The sequence below is a fragment of the Xenopus laevis genome, chromosome 8S (genome assembly GCF_017654675.1).
Source record: "Xenopus laevis strain J_2021 chromosome 8S, Xenopus_laevis_v10.1, whole genome shotgun sequence".
Taxonomy (NCBI): domain Eukaryota; kingdom Metazoa; phylum Chordata; class Amphibia; order Anura; family Pipidae; genus Xenopus; species Xenopus laevis.
Window position 1 is genome coordinate 93,783,179 of NC_054386.1, and position 18,451 is coordinate 93,801,629.

At 36.8% G+C, this 18,451-nt stretch overlaps 1 protein-coding gene across 1 annotated transcript; it reads right to left on the minus strand.

Annotated features, from left to right (window-relative positions):
• Positions 1 to 280: 280 nt before the first annotated feature.
• Positions 281 to 12,155, minus strand: LOC121397643 (extracellular calcium-sensing receptor-like). The gene is made up of 5 exons (XM_041574699.1): positions 11,898 to 12,155; positions 7,951 to 8,793; positions 5,153 to 5,380; positions 4,731 to 4,854; positions 281 to 1,197 (listed from the first exon to the last, which is right to left on the minus strand). Exons 1-5 carry the CDS (start codon positions 12,153 to 12,155, stop codon positions 281 to 283), a joined length of 2,370 nt encoding a protein of 789 aa, XP_041430633.1.
• Positions 12,156 to 18,451: the final 6,296 nt, after the last annotated feature.

Below are 18,451 nucleotides of genomic sequence, written 5' to 3' on the forward strand. Positions count from 1 at the left end.
GATCAAACGAACGATCAAATAGAAATCGTTCAATTGAAAGATTAAATCGCCTATTCGATGGTCGAAGTACCCAAAAATTTACTTTGAAATTCAAACTTTTTGGCATTCGAACCATTCACTCGAGCTTAGTAAATCTGCCCCTTAAAATCAACAAGATTTAGCATGAAAATAAACATTTGCATACAACCCATTATACAGTAGTCCTATGTCTTCTTACTTCACAATTCTAGATACCATGCATGCTGTCACAATATACTGTATAAGATGGTGATAGTCCTAATCATATCTGCTGGCTTCTCGCATTTCTTCTTGTGATATATTCTTTGCTGTTCAGTTCTGGGTGCAGTAATATTATATAACATTTTGGCAAGAAAATGCAAACAAGAAGTCCAGCACTTGAAGATAGTATAGCAAATATTTCTACTGCCACTGTCTCTTTACCCTTAGTACTGAGGTAAGCGGGTATAAATGTCACCCAAACGCTGGCAAATACCAACATACTGAATGTAATGAACTTGGTCTCATTAAATGTATCAGGGAGTTTCCTAGCCAGAAAGGCAACTGATAGACTAATAGTAGCTAACAGACCCATGTACCCCAAGACACAAGCAAATAACACTCTGGATCCTTCATTGCAATCGATCACTATTATTCCTTTTTCTGCTGCCATATTGAATTCTGCAAATGGAGCTGCCCTGGTCAACCAAATAATACACAACATTATCTGAACTAGTGTGCATGCAGGGACAATATAAACAGGTATTCTGAATCCTACTAATTTATTAATTTTGCTGTTTGGGTTTGTAGCACTAAATATTATTATGACAGTGATAGTCTTTGCTAGTATGGCAGATATGCAAAGTGAAAAAATGACGGCAAACATGACCTGGCGTATCATGCACATTAACTTGTTGGGTCTACCAATGAATGCCAAGGAACACAGGAAGCCAAACATTAGGGAGATGAGAAGTAGGTAACTGAGCTCTCTGTTATTGGCCTTTACTATGGGAGTCTCCTGTTTAACTATGAACAGACAGAAGACTGAAAATGTAAGGAGGCAAAATACAATTGAAATACAAGCTAAAGAGGAACCCAGCGTCTCTTCATAAGAAAGGAATTTAATGGGTTTCAGTAGACACTCTTCTTTTCTGCTGTTGGGCCATTTATCTTCTGGGCACTTGAAGCATTCACTGTTATCTAAAACAGAAATAAAATGTTATTTAGGAAATACAAGAGACATTTGTGGCTTTTACTGTCACCTTCTTCTTTGCTAATAGCTTTATAAATTACTATCATTCTATATATATATATATATATATTTATATATAGTATATAGTTCCCTACTAACAGTATATGAGTGGTCCATGGAGAAAATGAACTTTCTGGATCTGAGGATCTCCTTTGCTGATAGCAAGATAAGAAAGAGGCCAAAGAAAGTATAGACGTGAATAATTGACTACATGCCGAAAGCTTTCATGAACTGGGAGTGATGAGCATTCCTAAGGTCAGTATCTGTTTGTTCATTTGACCAGCAATACAATGACAATGCCAAAGCAATGTTTTAACAAAACTCTTTAGCTAGAAGGACTCATTTAAAAATTTTGGGGGAATGTAATAAAGATGCGAAAAGATATGCCTTTGCACGAACAAATTTTGCTTTGTGTGAATTTAATATAGCTTTTGCAAACCCGGAAACTGTTTAGCGCCCACTTCCAACAGTGGAAGACCATTTGCAAATTTTATAGTTTAGGCCAATGCGCAGTACATCTCTCAACACCTTTCACCAGTTTCTGCATGTGCCCTCACTATCCACTGCAACCCTGACTGATGGGGTACCCACTGGCTCATTATACCCACTTCGTCCTAGGTGGGGCTACAGCTGCCTGTTCTAACTATCCTTACTAACCTCACACTTCTATCATGTGCTATTACACCAGCTAGACCCTTTCACTAGCTAGTTTTCCTACCTATTCCTGTTGGTGCCTCTACTGATCAGATGACTTCCTACATGTCACTGCTTCCCATGAGCATCTACTCATTTCTTCCGGAACCTCCCCTTTTCCCTCAACTTTCCCTCAACTCTATGAAATTACTTTTACTTGATAGCTCCCTCCAGAGGATCCTGCACTGTAATCCCACTTATTAACTTCCTACATAACTCTGGTTCAATCTAGTTGTCAAAGCTAACAACCACCCCAACATAAAATTACTATTACCTAAACATTAGATTGACATCCCTTTTCACCCCCTTACATGCTACAGCAAAAACGTATTACTCATAATGTGTTATTGGCCTTTGTTGGAGATAAATAACCAATATGGCAAACTGTTTACATAATTACCTTTATTCATCTATAAAAAAAATCAGGACCCTAAAAATACTTTGTGCATTTCAGATATCTAACCTGGGGTACAATACTCTAGATTGAAGGATGATCACAAAACGGGTACATTTTCCTGTTTAGGCTGCAATAGTTGGTAGTTATTAGAGCTAATTCACACAAGTTTATAAGATTCCATTGCACAATTTTGCCACCTGTAAGTCTTCACATATTGCATACCTACATATGTGGCTGTGGGTACATAGGGCAAACATGTAGAGAAGCCATGCCGGACATACAAGAGACTCTAAACAGACACCTTAGTCTCCAGGCAATTCTTCAAAATGAGACATATGCCTCACAACTCCAATGGTGTGTATTTGACCCGTCACCATGCCATAATGGTGGTGGTAGAAATAGCACTGTATACGTGCTTAAAACATTCACATTCTTTATTCAACCATGCTTAAAATATATTGGGTGAGAAACCCCCTTAATCTCCCCTTTAAAATATGAAAACAGTTGCACTGTAATGATCTACTGACCAGTAAATTAATTTATTATAAACACATTGGGGCTCATTTATAAACACTTGGCAAATTTGCAGCTGACAGCATCTAATAGCAACCAATCAGCGATTAGCTTTTCTCAGCCAGCTGCAGATAGAACAAGGAAAACATACATCTGGTTGCCATGGGTTACTGCCCAGGTGCAATTTTGCCCAGTGTTTATAAATTACCCTAATGGTGGTTAATAGCCACTTTAGATTAGTTCAAAAACTTTAAATTGCCACCTCACTGATGAGAAAAAAACACTTTATATTGGCAGGCTCAGCCTAACATGTCCTTAATGTCCCAGAATGCATACGAGTAAAACTTTTATTCGTCCTTTAAATGGAAAATTATATAAAATACTGAATTTCATAAACTGACAAAGCAATAAAGTGGTATATGTCCTTTAATGTACGTGTCCAGCACTATATTTTGGAAAAACTTTTTGGAGATTGGGAAAAAAGAGTCAATGAGCATGTGAGTGCTATACAGTTAAAAAATATTAAAAGCAGTGTGGCAACCCACTTTGAGATGAAGCATGAAGGTGATAGGGGGATATTGGATTGGAAGCCTTTGGGATAGAGAAGGTGCAAGGGGTTGAGAGGTGGTGACCTAAAAGATTTATTAAAATTCTATTTTTTTTTCTATAGTAATCCGATTTTTTTTAAAAAAACTCAACATTTTCAAGATTTAAGTAGAATTTAAAAATACTCCAGCTAACGCCAGTTGAATACATGTAAAAGTCAATAACAGAGGTCCCTTTAAACAGTTGAACATATTTTTGGCCCTGGGAATTTTTCTGGATTTTGTCACGGTTTTTTTTCCAGGAAAACTCTAATTATTTGAGTTATCGGGCATCAAACTAGAAAAATTTGAGTTTTCGGGCATCAAACTAGCAAAGTTGCATGATTCAAATTTTCGCCCACATTTTTCTCTCAATCTGAATTTTTGAGACAAATTATTAATAAATACGTTTTATCTATTAAAAAATAAATTTTAGTAACTAATTCTTAAATCATTTATTAACAGTTAGTTGAGCTTTGTCTTATAAATATACAGTAAGTGCAGTGACTTCAAAACTGCAATCAGAAGGGAAATGGATCAAGGAATTATTTATCTTGCACTTCTTGAGCTAAATAATTCATGCCGCAGCCTTAATTTTAATTTTCATTCCAGGCTGGTATAATATTGTTCTGTCCTCCCTTTAGGTGATATAGATGGACAGGTATCTAAACTCTATTCTTCATCAATTCACTGAAACCAGATTAGTATACTTTAGCTTTATTAACAATAGGTAGGTGTGAAAAAAGCTGTGACCAAAGACATGGGGTAAATTTATCAAAGAGTGAAATTCCGCCACTAGAGTGAAATTCCGCAGCTCTCAATTCATTTCTATGGGATTTTGAAAGGCGTATTTATCAATGGGTGAAGTGAAAGTCTATAAAAATCCCATAAAAATGAATGGAGAGTGGCGGAATTTCACTCTAGTGGCGGAACTTCACTATTAACTTCAATCTTTGATAAATATACCCCTTAGATGGAGTAGGATTGTTACAGATACAGTTACCCAAGATGGTGGTCATACTAATCATTTCTAAACACCAAATGAAAAGCAGATACTTTATGGGCTGTGGCCTTGAACTCTTCAGTGCTCTTGCACTAAAAAAAAATTAACACTTGTATTTATTTGGTGCCTATTTTGTCACTATGGATATGTCAATGATTAGGAAGCTGCTATTCTAATGGTTTTAAATAAATGCCTTATGCTGTATATTCTAGCTTTCTTCTCTAGTAGGGTGGGGTTGTGAGAGTTCTGGTTGGCAGGGAAAAAAAATAACAAAATATTAACATTACACACCATTTGGGTTTAGAATCTCTCCTTCAGAGCATGGCAGACAATCAAAGCAACAGACTTTCTGCCCTTGAAGTGCAGCTTTTCTGTAACCTCTTGGACATGGATCACTGCAGACTGAGACAGGGACCTGTGAGACAAATGTAACTTGATAAGCTATCCATTGTTCTTAAAAACGTTATAATTTAACTTTCAGTGGGTGTGGGATAAAGTATGAAGGGGGAGTTGTGGGGCATTCTGCATAGTAAATAATAAGAATATCACATTTAATATCGGCAGCTAAGATGAAAGACATTATCATGTGTATTTGTCGCCCAGGCCTATCCATCATGCTTCTGTGTATTGGATATTACACAAACATCTGGAAGCTCTAGATTTAAACTTACTATTACATGGCAAGCTTTGGCTTATAATTTAATAATACTTACTTGACTATTTCCTGCATTCCATAGAATCTTGTTCAGCTGAATACTAAATTGTTGGCCTTTTGGAGCTCCAGCGTCAATGCTGCCAATATAGACATACTTATTACTTCCATTGGGGAACAGCTGCCAATTCAGGATATCTACAGAGATAGGAACATCTCCATTCTGATCAAAAAATATTTGTTCCCCTGCAGTGTTCTTGAAGTCAACTCTCTTGAGGTAATGAAGCAGCTACAAGAGGAAAAAAAATCATCATTTATATTGTGGGGCAGATTTATCAAGGGTCGAAGTGAATTTGAGGGAATTTTCTAAGTAAATAAATTCGAAATTCAAAGTAATTTTTTGGATACTTCGACCATCGAATAGGATACTATGACTTCGAATTCGATTCAAAGTAAAATCGTTCGAATATTCGACCATTTGATAATCGATTTTAAAAAACTTCGACTTCAATACTTCGCAAAATTAAACCTGCCGAAGTGTTATGTTAGCCTATGGGGACCTTCTAGAGCAGTTTTTTGAAGTCGAAGAAAAATCGTTTGATCCAAAGGATTTCATCGTTGACCGCAAAACTGTCAAATCCGGTGGAAAAAACTTCCACTTCGAAGTCGAAGTAAAGCCATTCGATAGTCGAATTTGGAAGTATTTATCACTTTGAAATTCGACCCTTGATAAATCTGCCCGTATATGTTTTTGTAAGAATAACGTCCAAAGTATGTGTATGCCTACTCACTCAATAAATCAAGTTAACGAAATGCATTGTTATATAAATAAAAAAGCAATCTAATTAAGTTGATTTCCAAGGACAAAGTATTCCAGCTAGAAACATCCTTATTTAATATAGAAGAGGACAGAAGAATGAGGTTTACTTCAAAATAAAAACAAACGTTATTAATATTGTAGTAAAAAACCAGAAGAGCAAAGAAAAACATAATTAAAACCATGAGAGCGATGGAACAGCACATTTTCCTCAAGAATATTACTGAATAGCAGTCACAAAACAAGGGTCAATATCTCTGCAATGGTGATATCACAATATTTAACATTCTCTATTTGGATAGAAAAGGTAACATAAACAATACTAAATGTAATCACCCATGGGCAGATTTATCAGAATTCAAATTTTTTTCTATAGTATTTAAATTTTTTAGATTTTTTTTTTAAAAAAAACTCAAATTTTACAAGATTTATTAAGCTCTGAAGGTGCAAAGAACTCAATTCTGAAAATACTCCAGCTAAAACCAGTCAAATCCATTTAAAAGACTTTTAAATGAATTCGACTGGTTTTAGCTGGAGTATTTTCAGAATTGAGTGGCAGAGATCCCAAAGATGTATTCGGCCCTGGGAATTTTCAGGTTTTGGTTGCTGTTTTACTCTCAAAAACTCAATTATTAACATTTTTGGGTGTTAGTTTCAACTTTTCAGGTGTCGAATTAGAGTTTTCAGGAGTCAAACTCTAAAAGTTGCAACGATTCAAATTAACGCTCACATTTTTTTCTCGATCCGAAATTTTTGCATTGAATTATTCATAAATAAGACACATTTGTGTGTGAGTTTAGTAGAGTTTGTTTCTTTTTAAATTTTAAAAAAATAGAATTTTAGTAAATAACTCCCTTTTCTCTAGGTGGCGAGATTTCAAATTATCCAAGCAAAGGGTCAATCTATTAATTATCCATAAATTAATATAAATTAAATTTTTAGTTTTAGTTAGTACAATTATATTATATATCATTTTATATATTATACTCATATTCCACCTGTGTGGTGCAATTGAGTTAAAAAAAAAAGATAATCATTCATGCTCTTTACATTGATAGTGAACAACATGGGTGGTACATCCTGCATATTCTAATGATCTTTTTTATTATTATATACATGTATTGGATTGTTTTCATCTACAACCTATTTATCATTGTTCTTGCTGTTTTTTGGGTTTTTAGGGGGCATCTGCCAAACAGTAGGTTTAGAATAGGTGAGTTAAGCAGTTGAGCCAGAAGTTAACAGCTCTGGACAAGCAGAAAGCTACTCATGATCTGCTTGTAAGTGGACACTGGAAGTTTTCATAATGTGTTAATTGGGGTAGCTTTAACATTGTTTAATAAGATTTTTTCAAGCAATGCTAGAGTAGCTTTTATTATCCACTAACAGCATCCCACATGTGTTCTCATGGGGTGGTTTAAACAATAGGGGGTATGACTATGATGTTTCCCAGTCCTCTGCCCCCTTTTATGGCCTTTACTTATAATATTCACCTTTGGCCTAAGAGTTGCTGCTTACATTTCTGTAGGTGGTTTAAAGGGGAACTATCGCAAAAATAAAAATGTAATATAAGCTTCAGCATACTGAAATAAGGAGTTTTATAAATATAATCAATTAAAAATTCTGTATGTTTCTGAAATAATCAAGTTAATTTTCACTATTCCTCTCTCAGCATCTGTTTCTCTTCATTTTCTCTTCATGCAGGAGTTGGGTGTCAGATATTTATTGACTGTTAGATCCAATATATCTTATAGGGGGGCTCCTTTTGCCTAGAAGATGTATTAGAGTTCACTCTATTAAAATCACCAGACATCATGTCTCTCTACATGCAGGATTTGCACAAAAGGCAGTTATTCTGTTAGATTTTGGAAAGTTTATTTCAGTATGATGAAGCTTACATTAATTTTTCATGTTAGGTTCCCTTTAATAATGGATCAGAGAGCTATTTGTCAGCAACATGTTTTAAGTATTTTTTCTTCTTCACAAGAAATCTGGAATGTCTTACACAATACAAAACCCTTGTGTCTTTCAGTATATGGTACCTGCCAAGGCTGATGGTCATAAATATCAGCACAAGATCCATTCTTGAAAGGCCCTTTCCCTGGAACACAGTTCTTCATCTGGTGCAAAGCATGAGCTACTGCAAAGACTGCATTATGTACTTTGTATGTATATTTAAAGTTGTAAACATCATATATGTTAGTATCAATACTGTCCAGTCTCTCCTTTCCTGTGCACCAAACAGTGCCATTTTTAAGCAGTGCTGGAGATGTATTATTGTAGGCATAATTTCCTGGCCAAACACAGTGAAAAGCATTCTCCCAAAATGTCTTCATGAAAGGGTCATTTGGAAATATGGAAGGATGGATGCTATAAAGAAATTCCTTAAATCCTGGTATTTTACCATTTTGATTTGCTAATCCAAGGCTCCCATTTAAGGTTGTTAAAATGTCTCTTCTAGGGAAATCAGTAGTAATGGACCAGCCGGTTGTTCCCACCCACACTTTGTCAGTGATATTGTGAAAAGAAGCCTGTTCCATTAAAGAGACAAGGTTTTCTGTGGTGCAAAATAAAACTATCACTGTTGCTTTGGACTTTTTAACAGCATCAACAATTCGGAGAACAGACTCAATGGAAGGGAATATGGGAAGTATTTCTTGAAGTGCAAAGCACCCACCGTTTTTTTCATGTTCTCTTGTTACTATTTGAAGACTTGCTCTCCCCAAGTCATTATCTGAAACTATTATCCCCACCCAGGTCCAGTTGAAATACTTCAATAGGTCAACAACAATGAAACATTCATAATAAATGTTATGTATTGTCCTAAGGAAGGATGGGAATTGTGTTTTATCACTCAGTGAAGGTGTAGCTGAAGCATAGCTAACCTGTTGAAATGTAATAAATAAATCAGATGCTATGCTACTATTTCATTTTGCACATAATTACATAGTTCAGTTGGGTTAATAAGACCAAAGTCCATTAAGTTCAACCCTTCCAAATGAACCCCAGTGCACATACTGTATATACACATACTTATACCAACCTAACTATACACTCACATACATAAACCAATATCATAATCACTGGGTGGAAGAGATTTGTAGAAGGCTGACCTCTCCGAATATCACCGTTACCGAATATGGGGCACAGCACCGCACCTTAGTAGAGGAGAGGCAGCAGTGCTGGAAATCCAAAATGTCAAAATAGGAATGAAGAAGCAGTAGAATGGTCAGACGGGCCAGGGTCAGTTCAGGCAGCAAGAAAGGCAGGATCCAGGAAAACAGGGTGACATGACGCAGAACCAGATGCTCCATCTTGAGAAGGGGCAGAAACGCGACCAGAGCTAAGTTCCTTAGTATACCAATACCTATACTAACTATAGATTTTAGTATCACAATAGCCTTGGATATTATGCTTGTCCAAGAAATCATTCAAACCACTCTTAAAGGCATTATAGAATCTGTCATCAGAACATCATCCAGAATATGCAAAAAAAAAAAAAAGGATTACCGACAGCAGAAGGTAAAGTGCCGTGAAGGGCTGAAACATTGCCTTTCCAATATGTCTTTTGGAACAGAATAAAGATATTTTGCAACACTTCAATTTCTACAGTGTGCTACTGGTAAGCCTTTTTTGCATGCTTGTGACCCCTGTGGCAGGCGTGGGTCCATCAGCATAGCATAGCTGTGGTAAGGTTTTTTCTTCAACAGTGATTTTGCATCACAACATCATCTGGCAGGGCATTCCACAACCTCACTGCCCTTAAAGTAAAGAACCACCTACTCTGTTTGAAATGAACTTCCTGGTCCTCTAATCTAAAGGTGTGGCTTCTGGTGCATTGGGGGTTTTTTAATTGTAAAAAAATTCCCCAGTATCTGCCTATAATGCCCGTTTACAATGCCCTCTTCAATGTATTTGTAAATATCAATCATGTCCCCTCTCAAGCGTCTTTTTTCCAGAGGACAACCATACATTTGACAGGTTACCCTTACAATTAAATCCTCCTTCTCTTTTACCAGTTTAGTTGTACAGCTCTCCACTCGCTCATGGATATCCTTCTTAAGGACTGGAGCCCAAAACTGCACCACATACTCCAGGTGAGGCCTTACCAGAAACCTATAAATGGGCAAAATTATATTTTCATCCCTTGAGTTAATGCCCTTTTTTATGCAAGACAGAACTATATTTGCTTTAGTAGCCACAGAATGACACTGCCTGGAATTAGACATATTGGTATCTACAAAAAACCCTAGATCCTTCTCAATTAAGTAAACTCCCAATACACTGCCATTTAGTGGAAACTATCATTTAAATTATTTTTTACCTAAGTGCATAACCTTACATTTATCAATATTGAACCTCATTTTCCAGTTTGCTGCCCAGTTTTCCAATTTAGACAAATCACTGTCCAAAGTGGCAGCATCCTGCATGGAACCTATAGTTCTGCACAATTTAGTATCATCTGCAAAAATAGAAACACTACTTTCAATGGCCACCTCCAGGTCATTAATAAACAAGTTGAAAAGCAAGGGACCTAGTACAGAGCCCTGCGGTACTCCACTAACAACACTGGTCCAATGAGTATATGTTCCATTTACCACCACTCTTTGTAGTCTTTTAGCCAGTTCTCTATCCAGGTACAAATACAACATACAAAGTCTAAGTAGACTACATCTACTGCCATACCAGAATTATGGATCTTGCATGCAAATGACATACATAGTCATATGCACTGACAATAATAATAGTAGTACTGTGGCCAGCAAATTCTGTGAAAGTACTGTATGCATTATTTATCCTTTCTTTCTTTTTTCCCACTTCCTATATACGATGGCTTTACATATCCTAAGTTTCAGCTCTGTTTTCACCCTCATTTCTGACTTCCTCCTTTTCAACTGCACCTGTGCTTGAACTTAGGTTATGTCAATATACAGTATAAAAAAGGAAAAGGTGGAACAAATTTTGCAAGCAATGTTGGAAACCCCCCCGCGGGATTAGTGCAAATTTAACAAAGGACATTATAGTCAGGCTTTATGCTGGCTATCATTTCTCAGCATATCCTGGGATTGCCTTCACAACCAGCAAGGGAGTGTGTAATAGATGTGTGATTAATATAGGGCTACCCAAAATGCCATGGTTATTCAATACATTTCCTCATTTATGCTACAGCAAACACAAAGCACCTTTTGACACAAGAGATTTCAAGAAATCTTGCTTTATTAATGTTGAGAAGGTATCTTGCAGCAGATAAAGAATCATGGCACAGAGGAAGAGCCAGGCCTACGTCCTCTTTAAATAAATCTAATTTTCAGTAACTATTTAAGCAAACAAGTTAGCATCAACATATAGACTCTTGTGAGGAACAAATGCCAGGAATATATTTAGCTTGTTGTTGTTGTACATTAGAATTAAGATTATTAAGGTGATTATTTGTTAATTTATAACATTTCTTTAACTATAAATAGTGTAGAGCATTCCCTGGAAATTTGCCAGGGCTTTAGTAAGAAGTAGGTCAATGATAACTGCCATGTTGCACTCTTAAATGTGTGCCCACTCACACTCTGCACTTTGCTCTTCAGGACTAACTTCTTCTCTTTGCCTAAGTCTTGTATCACCCTGTGTCCTGTCTGAAGAAACAATATAGACATTTGGGTTGCTGGTAGATTTAATTCAACGTTTCGGCTTACAAGCTCAAGCCGTCATCAGGATGATGACGGCTTGAGTTTGTAAGCCGAAACGTTGAACTAAATCTACCAGCTTTTTTTCACTTATCAAGACCTATGTGTGCGGAAGTTTTTTTGCTTTATAGATATGAATTTTTGTTCCAGCACCTAAGCATCACCATGTCTATCTGAGTGCACCTATCTAGTTATATGTCTATCTATCTATCTATATATATATATATATATATATAATATATATATAAATATATCTATATCTATATATATATATATATATATATATATATATATATATAGCAATAAAGTACCTGTGGATATCTGTAGAGTCCCAAGATCCTGGCTATAGGTATTGAGGCCTTAGAGAGAACATCACCAATAATTCCCAATGGCCTAACGTGCTTGTTGCAATTAAAATTTGGAACAGCATCTTTTATTCCTGATAAAATCCATTTGGTTCCAGTTAATGATCTCAGCTCATTGTAGCAAGAATCATAGAGTGAGAAGCCCAGTGTTACATTTGGCAGAAGATCATCAGATGCATTAATTTCCATTATGGCATACACCATTGCAAGAAGAAACCGGTAATATCTGATGTGAAACCTTCAGAAAGATAAATCATTCACAGCTTAAAATTGTGTTCAATGGATTTAGATTTCTGACTTCAGAATTGTAGATGTGTTCCCATATCTATAGATCCCACAGTGCATCAAGAACCATAAGACTTCCAAAAATAGGACCATAAGAAATGGAAACTAAACATTTTTTATGTCTCATCTGAATTTTTTGTACTCATCATAAGTACTGTATAATATGTACCCTTCCCCATGTGCGGTTGTTTCCCATAAACTCCAGTGGAAAATGCAGAAATAGTCCCTCCAAGGCAGATACTACCTTTGCCCTATACAATATTAAAAAAATGGCAGCATACAAAGTAGATTTTTGTTCAGTCTCTCCTCAAGAATTACAATACACATGTGGAGATCTATATGAACACCAAACCTTGTAATTACTGTACCATCTGTTAAAGGACAGGCAGTAACTACATGGCCTGTGTATGACATTTGAAACCACTACATTTAGGGGCAGATTTATCAAGGGTCAAGGAATTTTGAAGTAATGGGAGTTATTTTGAACTTCCATAAATTGGAAATTCGAATAAAAAAAGACCACCCGAAATTTCTTAAAAAAGTCTTCTTCTTTGGGTGAATATAGTCCATGTTCAATCGAATTTGAATCACACCAATCAAAGTGATAGCGCATTCGATCGAATTCGAACCTACGTTTTTTTTTTTAATTTACTCCAAATAGGTTCTAGGAGGTCCCCCATAGAGTAAAACAGCAATTCAGCAGGTTTTAGATGGTGAATGGTCTAGTGTTGAATTTTTAAAGAGATCGTACATGATAAATTTCAATATTCAAATTTTCAATTCCCTAGTCAAAATACAAAAAAATTAGCTTGAAATTGGAATTTTCACTTTGACCTTTGATAAATCTGCCCCTTAGTGTTATACCCAGCTGTCTATTCTATATTTAATAACATATATATAATAACAAAATTATTTGTTTAATGAGTTGTCATGCTTCATTAATTTCCAATATGAGATAAAAGAAACTTACATGCCACACTGAAAAGGTTGCGGACTTTCCTTGTAGGTTACGGAAGGTTGAGTTACTTCAATATGGACAGAGAAGAGACCTCCTAATGTGATATTTCCAGCCAGAGAGTAGCCAATGACATCTTGAGAAGACAGCTTGCACCCATCTAATGAAGTGTTACATACGCCATCTTTATGCCATAACAGCATTAGGAACAAATACAGACGACTTAAGATGATGGGCCTTATATATATGTTCATTCTGATCGTATGGTGGTTGGAAGCCAAGGGGTGTTTACTGTAAACAAAGTCAAATGAAAAGAATATACAACATACTGAGCTGTAATACGGCATTTGCTATGTACTGATTGCTAGTTGTATTTCACTATTTGTAGATGTTTATTTAACCAAGATTTATAAGTATTTATGAGAACATGGTATGCTTGTTGGGTGAGGAGGTTATTTGGGATTTGAATCTCTAATATTTGATCGAATAGTCCAGAAAAAAAAAAAATTCTAATTGAAATTGAATCGAGTTTTCCTCCAAAAAAAAAAAACCTCGAATGTCAGGAAGGCAATTAACATATTCAAACAGACCTCTGCCATTGACTTATAAATTAACTCGCCGGTTGGGAATATTGTATTAGAATTGTTCCCATGGTTGAGGTGTGATAAATCTCACATTCGAAATTACATTGAGTTGGTGCTTTTAAATTTGAATTTGTGAGTTTTGGCACGAAAAAAATTAAAATTTGAATTCGAATTTACTATTTGAACCTTAATAAATCTGCCCCTTAGTGTTCTAGGGTAATATAAATGACCACCTGTAACATCACTGTTAGGGGGTTATTCATCAAAGTCCAGTTTTATCTCAACATTTTCTGCTACAGAGTCTGATCAAATCTGCTTGGATTTTTTACGCTTATTTATTATTTCATTTTCCCGAACATTTGATTTTTTGGGATTTTTCACTTGAAAACTCTGATTTCTTATGTTTTTTTGCTTGAAAACTCCGGGTATTGGATGAAACCTAGCACACATCAAAAAATCATTGGGACTATTCCCATTGACTTATATGCAACCTCGACAAGGCTGAGGTGCCGGATTTTCAGATTCTGACTTTTCCATCCTCAAGGTTTAATAAATTGTGAAAAATTTGTGATTTTTTTAAAGTCTGATTTTATAAAAAAATTCAAACATTTTTCAGGATTTTTGCATTCGAAGTTTAGTAAATAACCCCCTAAGTATTGTATTATAAGTACTGTCACCTATTATCTTATTTAAGAAAAAACTCGAATGCCTAAAATTCAAACAAATGTAACCAACTCGAAAACTCGAATTGACTACAATGTTACTGATCCGAAAACTCGAAATTCGAATATACTCACAACTCAAATGGGAGGTTAACAAAAAAAAAACTGAACGTCTAATATTTGAATAAATAGTCCCGACTGAAAAGTCGAATCAAATTCAAATCGAGTTTTGCCTTTCGAAAAAACTTGAATGGCTGGAAGGCAATTAAAATATTCAAATGGGTCAACGGCCCTCTGACATTGACTTGTAAATGAACTCAGCCGGTTTTAGGTGGAAAATATTCGAATTAGAACTGTTTCCAGTTGTGATAGATCTCACATTTTAATTGTTATTCGAATTAGGGGATTAAAATTCCAATGTGTGAAAAAAAATTCAAATTTATTATTCAACCCTTAATAAATCTGCCTAGTTTTGGCCCCGGTTAAACTTTGGTCTTTCAATGGCAAAAACCTGATTCCTGCTTTTTCTTTAAAAGAGGTAATGGGGGCTTCAAATGGGAAGGAAATTCTATAAAATAAAGTAGATTGAGGATCTGTGATGGGCGAATTTCTCCTGAAAAATTTGCAAAAAAATAGTAAAAAGCTAAATTGATGCCCGCGTCCAATTTTAGACTAGTGTCCAAAAAGTTGATCGCGTCAATTTTAACACTGGCATTAAAGTCAATGGGCGTCCGGATAGTGATGGACGAATTTATTTGCCAGGCGCGAATTTGTGCGTTTCGCCACTGGTGAATAAATTCACTAATTTGCTGAGAAATTCGCCGTCATCGAAAACAATTTGAATCGCCGTTTCGCAAAATTTTCAACAGTTTCGCAAATTTTTGTGAATAATTAGCGAAATTTGTAGCAAAGCAAAATGGTACAAATTTGTCCATCACTACGTCCGAATAGTGTTGACGCACGGCGATTTTGACGCAAGCGACTTTTCGGACGAGCAGATTTTTTGAAGCAGGCAAGATTCTTGATTTTATTAGCTGGCGTCAAATTTTGGAAATTTGCTGCAAATTGGTGACAGGCGGATTTATTCGCCCATCACTATTGAGAATATTATTGGTTTGCTGCCTCCCTGATGCTGCCCAAGTCATATCTTACCCCTAATTAAATAAAAGATAAATAGCGATAAAGTCACACCTCAGAAACTAACAGCTCCGCAGCGAAGGTTCTGTTATCGAAGATTTATATAAATGCTCAAAACAGCCGACTGCAACCGCAAAGAAATGTGATTCCCAATCTCTATCCTAGTCGGCTCCTTCTTAAGTCCACCTTCGGTTATTAGCACAAGTTCAGATGCATACAGAGTTTGTTTAAGGCTTTATATAGAATCATGACTATGACACCTTTGAATCCTTTGAAAATGATAATAATTTCAAAATTATATGCCAACACTGTTGTTAAAAAAAAAATTGGTAATTGCATTGCAGGAGTAGCAATTGATTTCTTTGGGGAGATGGTTAAATGAACCTGGTTGTGACCGGCTCCTACATGATAATTAATTTTGTTATGTGACGGCCAGAGAGAAACTAGTTGCTCATAAAGTCCCAGTCCCAGAAGAGTCAGCTGTAACGAAGTCAGCTTACCCTGGTGGTCTAGTGGTGCGGCAGGGACGCCCGCCGCTCTGCTCTTCTTCTTGCGCCATGATTGTTCCTTAGGGCGCGCACCCCCACGTCTCTCCCCTTTGTGGACGTGCTGGCGTGATGACCTCAGTGCGCAAAGGTGCGCAATGGCGTGAAATTCAAAGAGTATTTAAAGGGACTTCATTCATTTTTGCATTTGGTGCTATTTGAGCTTTGGACCTGTTTGATTCCTGTTGTGACCCCTGCCTAGCTATTTGACGATCCTGACTTCTGAATCCTGACCCTTGCCTGATTACCGACTTTGATTCCGTTTAACCCTCTGATTGACTTCCTGGTTTGACTCTTGCCTGCCTGACTACATTTGTTCTCTGCCTGCCCCGACCCCGCCTGATCTGACTACTCTATTGCCGAACGCCTTGTACTACGACCTTCTGCCCAAAGACTTTGCTTTAAAGTTGTGCCCCTCTGTCTAGAACCCCTCGTCTTGCACCTCACATTTTAAGACCTGGCGGCATCTGAGCTGAGGGCTCCTCTTGAGGCCAAAGGCGGCTGCTACAGGCAGAAGCACGAGCCGAGACCAGGGTGCTTGGCATCGGTTCTAGATTTAGGGTGCCAACCATTACATCAGCACAGACATGAAGTCGCACCGGCCTGGATCAGGATCATTGGGAACATTTCCCACACAAGCGGAATCTGGCCTAAATAGGAGAAAACTTTGGGGGTGCTGGCTCAGGCCTATGGGGGTTTATGGCAGGGCTAAGGTAGTTCTAAAGAATAACTATTCTCTTTATGAAGGGAGTTTTAAACTGCCTATGGGAGCAGGATACAAGGCACATATAACAGTTATATAACCGATAGTTCAGGAAGCTACAGAATGCTCTTTTGGATATGGTGGGAACTCATAATACCACATTAACCTCCAGCAGTTGCAAGGCTGAGCAGTTAGGGGACAGTCTGAAAAACCAATATACTGTACTGTTCTTTGACTTATTCTTACGCTTCTTCTTATTTTTATCCCCCCCCCTATTTTCTAAATGCCTCTCCCCCTACAGTTTTAGGGGTACAACACCCACACTATCCACACTTCTTCATCCTATAGCAGAGCAGGTTGTTTGTGCTTTTTGGGGCATCACTCTAAACACCCCAGTTTTTCCATTGACTTTGACAGGGAAGATTTTCAAACTGCTGTCACTCTTACAGCTTTGAGGCTACACTAACCACACTTGAATCACATAGTCATGGGGTCAGTCTGAAAAGATGATATTTGCTGGATGCCACATAATGGGCAGAGCTACAAACAGCCAATCGGATCTCACTCTTTAACTTTCAAAAAACCTGCTACTATTCTCACAGCATTAACACCCAAAACTCCTTATGATTGGTCACTGATGTAACTGCAGATCTAGTTTAGTAAATGTGGATGGAGCCACCAACAGCCAATCAGATTTCATTCATTGCATTTAATTGTTTTACATTTCAGACACTCCCGTTCTCACACTATTAATACCAGGGTATACCAGGCCCAAACTATAGTCGCTCAATGGGTGACAACATATTCAAGTTTAGAAAAAGAGGGTGGTGCAGCTGAGAGCCAATCACATTTCTTTCATTGAATTTAGTGGGGAAATTTTAACTTTTGCCATTCTCACACATGTAATGTCAGGGTCCTCAATCTTTGGACAGTTTGTTACTGGGTGACTAGGGTGTTTCAAGTTTAGAAAAGTGGGCTGAGCCAACAGCAGCAATCACATTTCACCTATAGACTTTCATTGGTTTAAATGTAAACTGCTACCATTCTTTAATATAAATACCAGGGTCCCCAAACTTTGCAGAGGGTAGTCACCTGGGTAACTGTGGTTCAAGCTTACAAAAAGTGGGTGGGTCCACCAGCAGCCAATTAGATTTTACATATTGACTTGGGGAAATTGAACCTGCTGCCATTCTCACAGTATTAATACCAGAGACCCTAAACTCTTCACAGTTGGTCACTAGGAGACTGCAGTTTTAGGTTTGAACAAGTGAGCTGAGCCACCAACAATCAATCAGATAGAAAGATAGATGATAGATAAATAGATAGATAGTAGATTGATAGATAATAAATATATTGCTATTGGTGGTCTCTTCCCTGCATCTAAGAAGGGAGAACCTATACAGGAAGGTACTGGGTGACTGTTGATCTGCACTGTTCATTCATCCACAGAATATTAACTTGTTCAAACATCTCTTCATGATCATATGATTAAAATAAATCATCAAACCATGCAGATATAATGCCTGTCTCCTATATGATGAAAACCTTAAATTATCAATGGTACAATATATGTGTAACGGTGATAGAGGTAACAGTTATCTTTCCAAATCATATATCCTCGTTCAGATA